The following is a 12218-nucleotide window of genomic DNA, read 5'->3' as shown; positions in this document are numbered from 1 at the left end:
GTACATTGAACTTTCAGAAGGAGGGAGCAGAACTATAGTTACCAGATGTGGAAAGGTGGAGGGAATAGGGGATCGGAATTAATGAGAAATTGGTTAATGGACTTTTAGAATTATTATGCATTGTCATAACAAATAAGCTAAGTGTCCTGATCTGACCATCACATATTGTACACAAGTACTGGGAGTCATCGTTGTATCCCGCAAATGTGTATAATCATTTACAGTTCAGTAAAATAACATTAACTAAGGGTTCGAAGAGGGAGTTAATGAAATGAGGGATAATTGTCTCATATTGTGTGTACAATAAATACTTTTGTTTTTCCTCCACTTCACTAGGCAATGAGAATATCTTTACTGTGGTAAAATAGATGCCAGAGTAGAGCATTATGGTAAAGGGGGAAGTACAGCCTGGTATGTCCAGAATACTTTTATGGACAGTGTATATAAAAGGAGACATATGCAGCACTCACTAGCAGTGTATTTAGAATAGAAGGGTTATGTTTGATGGCAGAAACAAATGAATGCATAGAAGAATGAGTCTTCAAGAGAATGATATAGTAAATAACTGCAAAATCCAATAAATACACCTGAAATATTAGCATTATGAATTTAAATGTCAACCTTAATGAATGACATATCATTCGTATTCTATGTGTGTGGACCTACTAAATCTGTTTCTAAAACGAGCATACAAAAAATGTCCAGACCAAAATGCAGATTTTATATATTTTGCAATAAGCAATATAGATGAATTTTATTAGATTGGATTTATCAACCATGGTATGTTTGCCCTGTGGGGACAGAAATCTCCTTGTGGTGGGGGTTGTTCTGAGTATTGTGAAAAATATTGCAGATATTTTGGCATCTATTCCCTGCATGTCAATGGCAGTACATCAAGTTGTCTGAACCAAAAAAATATATATATATTTTTTAAATTTTATTTTGTCGATATACATTGTGGCTGATTATTGCTCCCCATCACCAAAACCTCCCTCCCTTCTCCCTCCCCCCTCCCCCCCAACAATGTCCTTTCTGTTTGCTTGTCGTATCAACTTCAAATAATTGTGGTTGTTATATCTTCTTCTCCCCCCCCGGTTTGTGTGTGTGTGTGTGTGTGTGTGTGTGTGTGTGTGTGTGTGTGTGTGTGAATTTATATATTAATTTTTAGCTCCCACCAATAAGTGAGAACATGTGGTATTTCTCTTTCTGTGCCTGACTTGTTTCACTTAATATACCTGTTTCCCAATGTTTATCGCAGCACTCTTTACAATAGCCAAGGGTTGGAACCAGCCCAAATGCCCATCATCGGATGAGTGGATACGGAAAATGTGGTACATCTACACAATGGAATACTACTCAGCTATAAAAACGAATGAAATACTGCCATTTGCAACAACATGGATGAACCAAAAATATTTTTGAACACCACTGGTTGATCCATGTGTTGGGGTGGGAAAAGTAAAAATGCTTTGCTTGGAAAACTCATGTTAGGTGAGTGTTTAAAATGATTACTGTCTTGAAAGAGTTTTGGATGCAATCAAAGCTTTTTGAAATAAATTAAAATATACATGCTACTGTTTGTGTGTTAGAAGCATAGGGTTCTTCAGAAAGGTTAAAATATTGAAAAATTTTAGAGTATCTTAATGAGTGATAAAATTCAGTAAGATACTCTGTAGAAAATATGCCTTAAAAATGCAAATTTGTCTTTCATACAGGTCAACACATACAGTAACTAATATACAAGAATGCCGACATTAGTAATTGACTGTCTCCTTCCTCATAACACCAACTACTTTACTCTAAGATTCTGAAGAATCTCTGGAATCCAGTCACTGGAAATCCCACCTCTGGGCCTGAAATACAAAGGAGTTGGACGTTACAAAATCCTCCTCTCATACTGAACTGTCAATCAATATATTCTTCCACATGCTCTATTATTTATTATTTTACTATATAATACGTTAATTTATCATTGGAGGCCTGGATAATTAAAACATCTCAAATGTCATTAAGATGTTTCTAAATGACACAGTTTTTGCTTTTCTTCTTCTGTCTCAGATTTGTTTTGGTTTCATAGGGAACTCATTCCTATTTATATTATATATGTACACCTTATTAAATCAGTCTCACCTGAAGAAGCCCATAGGTTGGATTTTCACACACCTGACCTTGGTCAATGTCTTGACCATCATGTTTGTACTAATACCAGAAATCGCACATTCCTTTGGGGTAAGACATTTCATGGATGATGTTGGTTGTAAAGCAGTTTTGTATATATACAGAGTTACCCGGGGTCTTTCCATCTGTACTACCTCACTCCTGAGTACGTTTCAAGCCATCACTATTTGTCCCAATAGTTCTAGATGGGCATGGCTTAAATTTAAACTCTCCAAATGCATTTTTCCATGTTTTCTATTCTTCTGGATTATCAACATGCTGATCTACATCAACATCATTACAACAGTAGGAGCCAGTACCAATTTCACCATGGTTGGTCGAGGATATTGTCACGTGTACTGTGAAACAAGATACGTTGGATTCCAGGATTCATCATCATTTGCTGGCACCATTGTGATTCGTGACCTCCTATTTGTGGTCCTCATGATCTGGACCAGCATCTACATGGTTATTTTCCTCTACAGACATCACAGGAAAACCCAGCATGTTCACAACACCAGCATATCTTCCCAGACCTCTCCTGAATACAAAGCCACCCACACTATCCTAGTGCTGGTAAGCTTGTTTGTGTTCTTTTATTGCTTAAACAACGTTATGACCTTTTATTTGTTTTACAGATCTGGGAAAAGCTCAAGACTGCAAAAGTTTAGTGGAATTCTTTCTTCATGCTACCCTACAATCTTTCCATTCATATTGATGAAAAGTAACAAAATTTTTTCCCAGTTTGCTTTTCCCTTTCAAAGAAGACAATTACCTCGTCTTAAAGAGAATAGAATGACTAATCTCACATCTCCTACTTCCTTTTGAAAAAGAAGGGTCGCCTTGAAAATTTAAATATATATAACAGCCATATGGTTTATTCACCACTGAAATCAGACTAGTTTGAATTCGTATATTCTGTGGATTTAGAAAACATTCTGATTTTGAAACCTTATTATACATAAAAGTATGGAAATCTCACGTTAGTAAATTTCACAGTGATTACATTTTTAAATTAAATTATGTTGTGTAAAGGATTATATCCATATACTAATAAAACGAATTTTTAAAATTTTTTCATTAAAATTTCTTTATTAGAACATAGCTGATTGTACATATTTCTGGGGTACTCTTTTGAATATCAATATTTGTGTGCCATATGTGATGCTGAAATCAGGATAATTAATATATTCAGCAATATAAAATGTAGTTATTTTATCTGGCCATTTAGAAATTTCTTCTCTCCACCCACTCATCTCCCCCATCCCACCTCTGCTGACTTCAGTTCTGTTTTCTCCTTTTGAAAGTTCAACTTATTATTGCATCTTTGTTTCTCTCATTCTTTTTTTTAACATGTTTATTTGTTTGTTATCTCCCATTTATGTATAAGGACATGTGATGTTTCTCTTTCTGTGTCTGCATTATTTCGCTTAGCATGATTTCCGCTCGTTCATCCGTGTTGTTGCAAATAGCCGTATTTCATTTTGTTATGGCAGAGTAGTTTAAAAACACTACATATACCATAGTGTAAATATACCACATTTTCTTTATCCACTCATATGAAGATGGACATTGAGGTTGGTTCCACCTCTTGGCTATTGTAAATAGAGCTATAATAAACATGCGAGTCGAGGTACCCCTTCAACATGATGACTTCCATTCCTTTGTGTATTTGTCCAGCTGTGGAATTGCTCGATCACATGGCACATCTATCTGTAGTTGTTTGAACAACTCCCATAACATTTCCCATAGTGCCTGCACCAATTTACAGTCCCACCAACAGAGTAGGAGTGTTTCCCTTTCTCGGCATCCTGACCGGAATTTGTTATTCTTTAGTAAGAGCCAGACCAACTAGGCTGAGAAGATATATCAATGTGTTTTTTGGTTTTTTTTTTTTTAAAGATGACCAGTAAGGGGATCTTAACCCTTGACTTGGTGTTGTCAGCACCACGCTCTCCCAAATGAGCCAACTGGCCATCCCTATATAGGGACCTGAACCTGTGGCCTTGGTGTTATCAGCACCACCCTCTTCCAAGTGAGCCACGGGCTGACACTATCAATGTGGTTTTGATCTGCATTTGCCTGATGCTGAGTGATGTTGATCATTTTGACATGTGTCTGTGGACCATTCGTATATCTTCCTTTTAGAAATACCTATTCAGCTCCATTGAGCATTTGTTAATAGGGTTATTTGTTTTCTTTCTGTTAAGTTTTTGAATTCCTTGTATATTCTGGATATTAATCCTTTGTCAGATACATAGTTCGCAAATATTTTCTCCACTCTGTAGGTTGACTTTTTACTCTGTTAATTGTTTCTTTTGCTGTGCAGAAGCTTTGTAGTTTGCTATGATCCTCTTTGTTTATTTTTCCTTTTGTTGCCTGTGCTTAGGGATGATAGTCATAAAGTCTTTGCCCAGTCCTACTTTCTGAAGTGTTTTCCCTATGTTCTCTTTCAGAAGTTTTATACTTTCAAGTCTTATGTTTAAATCTTTAAACCACTTCGAATTGATATTGTTATATGGCGAGAGGTGCAGGTCTAATTTCCTTCTTCTCCATATGGATGTCCAGTTTTTCCAGCACTATCTCCTAAAGAGTCTACCGTCCCCAATGTACTTTCCTGTTGCCTTGTCAAAGATCAGTTGGCTGTATGTTCATTGGTTGATTTCTGTGTTTTGCCTTCTGTTCCATTGGTTCAAATCTCTGATTTTATGCCAATACCATGCTGTTTTGTTACTGTAGCTTTGTATTATAGTTTGAAGTCAGGTATGGGTATGCCTCCAGTGTTATTAATTTTGCTCAGGATTGCTTTGGCTATTCATGGTCTTTTGTTGTTCCACATGAATGTTAGGATTATAGGGATTTCCCCCCCCTGTGTCTCAAAGAATATCATTGGTATTTTGATGGGGATTGTATTGAATGTGTAGATAACATTGGTAGTATGAACATTTTCACAATGTTAATTCTTACTGTCCAAGAGTAGGGAATGTCTTTCCATCTTTCTTTGTCCTCTTTAATTTCTTTCAACAGTGATTTGTAGTTCTTGCTGCAGAGATCTTTTCACCTCCTTGTTTAAGTTGATTCCTAGGTTTTTTATGTGTGTATGACTATTGTAAATGGGCTATTTTTTAAAAAATTGTTCTTTCTGGTAGCTCATTTTTGAATTATAAAAATGCTACTAATTATTTCATGTTGGTCTTTTATCCTGCAACTTTACTGAAATCATTTATCAACTCTAAGAGGCTTTTTTTTGTGGAGTCTTTAGGCTTTTCTATCTAAAGGACAATGTTATCTGCAAACAAGGACAACTCGTCTTCATCTTTTATGGTCTGAATACCTTTTAGTTCTTTCTCTTGACTAATTGCTCTGGGTACTACTACCAATACTATTTACATAGGAGTGGTGAGAGTGGGTATCTTTGCATTATTTCCATTTTGAAGAGAAAAGTTTTCAGCTTCTCCCACACTCAGAAGATATTAGTGGTGGGTTTGTTGTATACAGCTATTATTGTGTTGAGATACTTTCCTTCTGTACCTCTTTTGCTGATAGTCTTCATCATGAAGAGATGTTAAATTTTGTTAAATGATTTTTCTGCATCTACTGTGATAATAAAATTTTTGTCCTTGATTTTGTTGATTTGGTTTATCACATTCAATGACTTGCATATGTTGAAACATCCTTGTATCCCTGGGATGAATCCCACCTGATCATGGTTTATGATTTTGTTGATGTGTTGCTGTATTCCATTTGCTAACATTGTATTGTGGATTTTTGGATCAATGTTCATGAGAGATATTGGCCTTTAGTATTCTTTTTCTTTTTTTTTTGTACCTTTGTCTGGTTTTGGTATCAGGGTGCTGATGGCCTCATAGAATGAGTCTGGGAGAACACCCTCTGTTTCAATTTTTTGGAGTAGTTTGAAAAGAGATTGCATTCATTCCTCGTTAAGATTTGGTAAAATTCAGCAGTAAAGCCATTCATTCTTGGGCATTTCTTTGTTGGGAGAATCCTGATTACTTCTTCAGTGTTATATATTTTCAGTCAGTTCAGATTTTCTGTTTCTTCTGGATTCAGTCTTGGTAGTGTGCATTTGTCCAGAAATTTATCCATTTCCTTCAGTTTTTTAAATTTGTTGCTGTATAGTTGTTTTTGATAGTCTCTAATGATTCTTTCCATTTCTGTGGTATTGTTTGTGTCGTCTCCTTTTTCATTTCTAATTTTTGTTATTTGGGTCTTCTCTCTTCTTTTTTAGTTTGTGCTACTAATGGCTTGTCTATTTCGGTTATCTTCTCAAAAAAACAACTGTTAGTCTTATGGGGACTCACTTATAGGTGACTTGATGCTTTTCTCTTGCTGTTTTTAGGATTCTCCTTTTGTCTTTCAGTTTTGCCAGTTTGACTCTAACGTCCCTTGGAGGTCACCTTTTTGGATTGTATCTATCGGGGATCCTTAAAGTTCCTAAATTTGAAGGCCTATGTCTCTGCCTATACCTGGGAAGTTTTCTGGTATTATTTAATCAAATATGTTCTCAATGACTTTTTCTTTCTCCTCCCTTCCGGAATACCCATGATTTGGATGTTTGTGCTCTTAAGGTTGTCTGCTATCTCTCTTAGATTTTCTTCATTTTTAAAAAATATTCTTTTTCTTTTTTTTATGCTTGAGTTACTTCGAGGAGATTGTCTTCAAGATCAGAAATTGTTTATTCTGCTTGCTTTTGCCTGCTGCTTAAACTCTCAGTTGTGTTTCTTATTTCACTGAATGACTCCTTCAGTTCCATGAGTTCTGCTCCATCTGCTTGTTTTTGCTCTTTTTGGTGCAACTACCAGAAAATTTAAAGTTACATTTGAAATGCATTATATTTGTATTAAATTGTGCTGCCTTAAAGTCTACTTTTATTTATTTAACTAATGCATATTGCCCACATTCTGTATTTCAGGTACAATTTTCATTATTACATGTGCCCTGGTGACTTAAAGAGATGAAACAAAATAACTGGTGAGATTATATAGAATTTCATGAAATAGGATAAGTAAAGGCACATATAATAAGAGCTACAAAAATAGGGCTGATTCAGAGAAGTGGGAGTTCTAGGACTTTCACCTAGTAATATAGAATAAAATGCAGTGGTGTCTCTCAATGTCTGCATAAATCCAACCATAATGGCCCCCATATCAATATGCAAATATAGGTGTTATTTACATCAAATCTGCTATAATTCCAAATAAAATATCTTTTCATTTCAATAATTCTCATCGGAAATGGCATGACACTTTCCCAGTCTATCGGGGTCCATTTTCTTAAAATGTATTTAGTTTGCAAACTTTTTTGCAAAACGTCAGTTTTCCTTGTTTTTATCATTCTTCCCCTATTTTGTAACCTTTTTTCTAGTTAATTCATTCTTCAATTAACGTCATTGGTGATATCATTCAAGGAGTAAGTAGTTTAAATCCTTGCATACATTTTTTTCCCCACCATGGCTGATGAAATCTAACCTCACTTTCCTTAGGATTCATAAGCTTTGATCTTATTCATTCAGTGGTTCACTTTCCCACTATTATCCAGCTTTATGCAATTCAAATGAGATATCCCACACCAGAATTTTGTTTTCCTTTGAATAAACTCATCTTTCTCCATGAAGTCTTAAAACTTGTGTTTTATCCTTAGATAAACTTTCATACAGTGTAAATTCTACTGCTTTGATAAGAATAAGTATGTTTTTATAACTGCTTTACCTGGGTGCAGTTTAGGTTATGCAGTTCAGACAATCTTCACCTTTGAAATTGTCTTCCATTATTTAGGAACTGTCTTTCCTTTTCAGTTCCATTTTATTTCTGGAACTGACATTCCTTATTAGCAAATGAGCAATGCCTCCTGGATGGCTCTACACCTTCTTTCTCTACCCTCCTGCCTGTCATGGTTTCATCACTTTTATCAATACAATTTGAAGTTTTTCTTTAGTGTATTTGTCCAGGCTAGGTCCTGGTTTCAGCATTAGGCATCCACTCCTTCAAAGATATCTACTAATTTTTTTCATAATCTTATTTTAAATTACAAGAAATATACAGAAAGTTATTCCATTTATGAATTTTCACAGTGGACATCACCATGTAACCAGTACTCAGATCATAAAACAGAATATCAGCAGTTCCCAGTTCCCTCGTGCCCCTTCCCAGCCAGTACTGCCTAAGGGCATCTACTAACTAGGCTAATAACACCATCTACTGTCATCATTGTTAGCCTAAATTCTTCCTTGATAATTTCTCAGTCTCAATTTAGCTCTCTCTTAGGCGTCTTAAGTAATATTATCTTAATGTTCATGTTCTATTCTGTGTCCATGGTGTGTGTATGCAGATCTCACTCACAATTTAGCCCTGAACTGTGCTTCTCATTATTTTGTGTCTGGTCTGCTCACCTGGAAATAATACCCAAGGTCGGTAGAATCTGAACTTAACACTGCAGGTTTAAAAATACACTCTGACTTTTTTCTATTTATTTATTTTTTGTAATTTAGACATAATTGATTATACATATGTATGGTGTACAGAGTTGACTATCAGTATTTGTATACAGTATGTGATGATCCAATCAATATCATTAGCATGTTCATCATTAGAAATCATAATTACCCTTTGTGTCCCTTACCCTATTACTCCATAACCCTCTCTCCCTTTCCTGGTTAGAGTAATTATATGTCTGTTCTTTCCCTCTGAGAGCTCAAAATATTATTGTGGTCTCTCTTTTTTCTTTATCTGCCACTTATGAGTGAGGACATGCGGTATTTCCTTTCCGTGCCTGGATTTTTTATTTAACATAATTTTCTCCATGCTCAACTATGGTGCTGTGAATGGTAGAATTTCCTTTTTCTTTATATGGTTGAGTAGTATTAAATTTTGTATGTATCAAATATTTTTCTTATCCAGTTGACTCTCAGTTGTAAATAGAGTTGCGATAATCATGGTAGTGCAGGTGTCCCTTCAACATGATTATTTCCATTCTTCTGGGTGTTTTCCGAGAAGAAGGATTACTAGATGGTATTGTAGTTTTATCTGTAGCTGTAAGAGTAACTTCCATACTGTTTCCAACAGGCACAAAAATGCTGAACATCACTTATCATCAAGGAAATATAAAGCAAACCGCACTGAGACATCATTTCATTGCAGCTAATGGGGCATCATAGGCCATATAGCTAAAACCCTAAAACTTGTTTAGGTCCTCCTCTATTATACAACATTTGATGCCTCCTCATTTCTCAATATGGGTACCCTGCCAAGAAATACTTCCATACATACAGTTGCACATGTTTTCTAATGGTGCTAAACTACCGTATATGAAATTACTGATTGAAAGTGTATTGTCCTATTTCAAAATGGAGCATTTCTAAATAAATTACCAAAGGCTTTCACAGTACAATTTCTCAGTGTAAAAATGAGATTGCCCAAAACATTATGACATCTGTAGGATAAAGTATCAAAATTTAATTGTTTCCCAAATCCAATGAGAAAAACACATCTCAATCAATTTAAAATTTTTAATTTGTAAAGTTGGTCAGTATTCATGTTTGTGGATAGATTTGTTTTTCTTATTTGAGAGCTCAAGGAATACCATGAGTCAAAGACTAAGTGCTGGCAAATAAAGAGGGTTAGGTATCATTATACCAATTTTAACTTTCTTTGAACATTAAGGCTAAAGTAGGAAAATTATTTTTTCCCAAAGTTAATCAGACAACAGGGTTTAAAGCCATTAAAGTTCAAAGACAAAGAAAGAATTCTTCAAGCAGCAAGAGAAAAGTGTCAGGTCACTTATAGGGGAGCCCCCATCAAATAACAGGAGAATTCACAACCCAAACCCTGCAGACCAGAAGAAAAGCAAATGAGAAGTTAAAAATACTAAAAGGAAAAAATTGCAAACCAAGAATTCTTTACCCTGCAAGCCTCTCCCTCATAAATGAGGGAGAAATAGTGTATTTCCCAGACAAACAAAAGTTGTGGGAGTTCACGATCACACGACCAGCCTGGAAAGAAATTCTCAAGGGAGACATTCATCTGGAATCTGAATAATGGTGACCACTATCACAAATACACAAGAAGGAGAAAAAATCCACAGTTAAAACAAAAATGCCAGCAAGAAAGAGAAAGAGGCTAAATCACTCTGCCTTAAATTCCCAACTAACATTGAAGAAGAGAAATAAAAGTGGATATAATGATCAAAAGATATTTAAACCACCTATACAAGTAGCAATTAAATGACAGGAATTAAACAACACTTCTCAATAACTACCTGAATGTGAAAGGACTAAACTCCCCATTCAAAGAAATGGATGAACTGACTGGCTTAAAAAGCTAGACCTAAGTATGTGCTGTCTTCAAGAGACCCACGTCACCTCTAAAGACACTCATAGGCTAAAAGTGAAGGGATAGATAAAGATATACCAAGCAAATGGAAACCAAAAACAAGCAGGAGTAGCTATTCTTATATCAGACAAAATAGACTTTAAACCAAAACCATTAAAAAAATACTAAGATGGCCATTATATAATGATAAAGGGAACTATCCAGCTAGAAGACATAACAATCATAAACATGTATGCAACAAATACCAGAGCACCCAGATATATTAAGCAAACACTCTAAGACCTACAGAAGGAGATATGGCCTAATACATTAATGGTGAGTGATCTGAACAACCCTCTCTCAGTATGGAACAGGACCTCCAGGCAACAAGTCAACAAAGAGACAGGATTTAATCTACACGCTCGACCAACTGGATTTGGCAGATATATACAGAACATTTCACCCAAAAGCTAAAGAATACACTTTCTTCTCATCAGCCCATGGTACATTCTCCAGGATAGACCACATATTAGGTCACAAATCTAGTCTCAGTAAATTTTTAAAAATTGAAATCATTGCAACAATCTTTTCAGACCACAGTGGACTAAAAGTGGAGATAAACAATAAGGAAACTGCCGGAAGCTATGCAAATACATGGAAATTAAATAATAGTCTCCTGAAAGACCTATGGGTCCAAGAAATTAAACAGGAAATCAAAAATTTCTAGAAACTAGGGAAAATAAAGACATATCATACCAAAACCTGTGGGATACTACAAAAGCAGTACTAAATGGCAAATTTATTGAAATAAATGCTTATATCAAAAGAATGGAAAGATTTCAAATAAATGACCTAACACTGTGCCTCAAAGACTTGAAAAACAACAATCCAAACCTAAAAGTACTAGATAGAAAGAAATAATTAAGAGCAGAGCAGAACTAAATGAAATAGAGACCCACAAAACAATAGAAAAGATCAATGAAACAAAAAGGTAAATAAAATAGACAAACTATTAGCTATGTTATTGAAAAAGACAGAAGACCTAAATAACACAAATCAGAAGTGAAAAGGGAGATATTACAACAGATACCACAGAAATATGAAGAATCATTAGAGACTATAATAAAAAAGTGTATGAAAACAAATACAAAAATATGGAAGATATGGATGAGTTTCTTGACATATACAAACTGTCAAGACTGAACCAAAGAGAGACTGAAAACCTGAACAGACCAATAACAAGCAAGGAGACTGAAGTGGCAATTAACAATATTCCAGCAAAGAAAAGTCTGGGTCTGGATGGTTTTACAGCTGAATTCTATCACACTTTTAAAGAGGAGTTAATATCGCAGTTCTGGTCAAGATGGCAGAGTAGTCAGTTCATGGTGTTGCTCTTTCCCACAGAGTGAGCAATTTGCAGCTTTTGAGGAGCAGCGATGGAGGACCCGAAATCTGTGCTGGAGCAGACAGGAGCCTTCCATTGTGGGACAACAGTTCAGGTTGCTCCCCATTACATAGAGAGACATTAGAGCTTCTGGGCTCACACAACCCAAGCCTGCCTGCCAGAGAAGGCAGGCAGAGCCAGGGTGGGACTTCCAGCACAGGCAGTCCCATCACTGTGAGTGACTGGAGATCCTCCAGGCTCCCAAGCCCCAAACCAGGTTAGCCAGTGAAGAAAGGTGGGGTTGGATTTCTGGCCCAGGCCATCCTGTCTCTGTGAGTAAATTGAGAGGC

The 12218-nt window shown here is 35.8% G+C and overlaps 1 protein-coding gene across 1 annotated transcript; it reads left to right on the top strand.

Moving 5' to 3' along the window:
- Nucleotides 1–2013: 2013 nt before the first annotated feature.
- LOC134387374 (vomeronasal type-1 receptor 4-like) lies at nucleotides 2014–2985 on the top strand. Its single transcript, XM_063109860.1, has one exon. It carries the CDS (start codon nucleotides 2014–2016, stop codon nucleotides 2983–2985), a length of 972 nt encoding a protein of 323 aa, XP_062965930.1.
- The last annotated feature ends 9233 nt before the right edge of the window (nucleotides 2986–12218 follow it).

This window comes from Cynocephalus volans, chromosome 10 (assembly GCF_027409185.1).
Source record: "Cynocephalus volans isolate mCynVol1 chromosome 10, mCynVol1.pri, whole genome shotgun sequence".
Classification (NCBI taxonomy): Eukaryota; Metazoa; Chordata; class Mammalia; order Dermoptera; family Cynocephalidae; genus Cynocephalus; species Cynocephalus volans.
The sequence above is the reverse complement of the archived record's forward strand: the minus strand, read 5'-3'. Positions and strand labels throughout refer to the sequence as shown.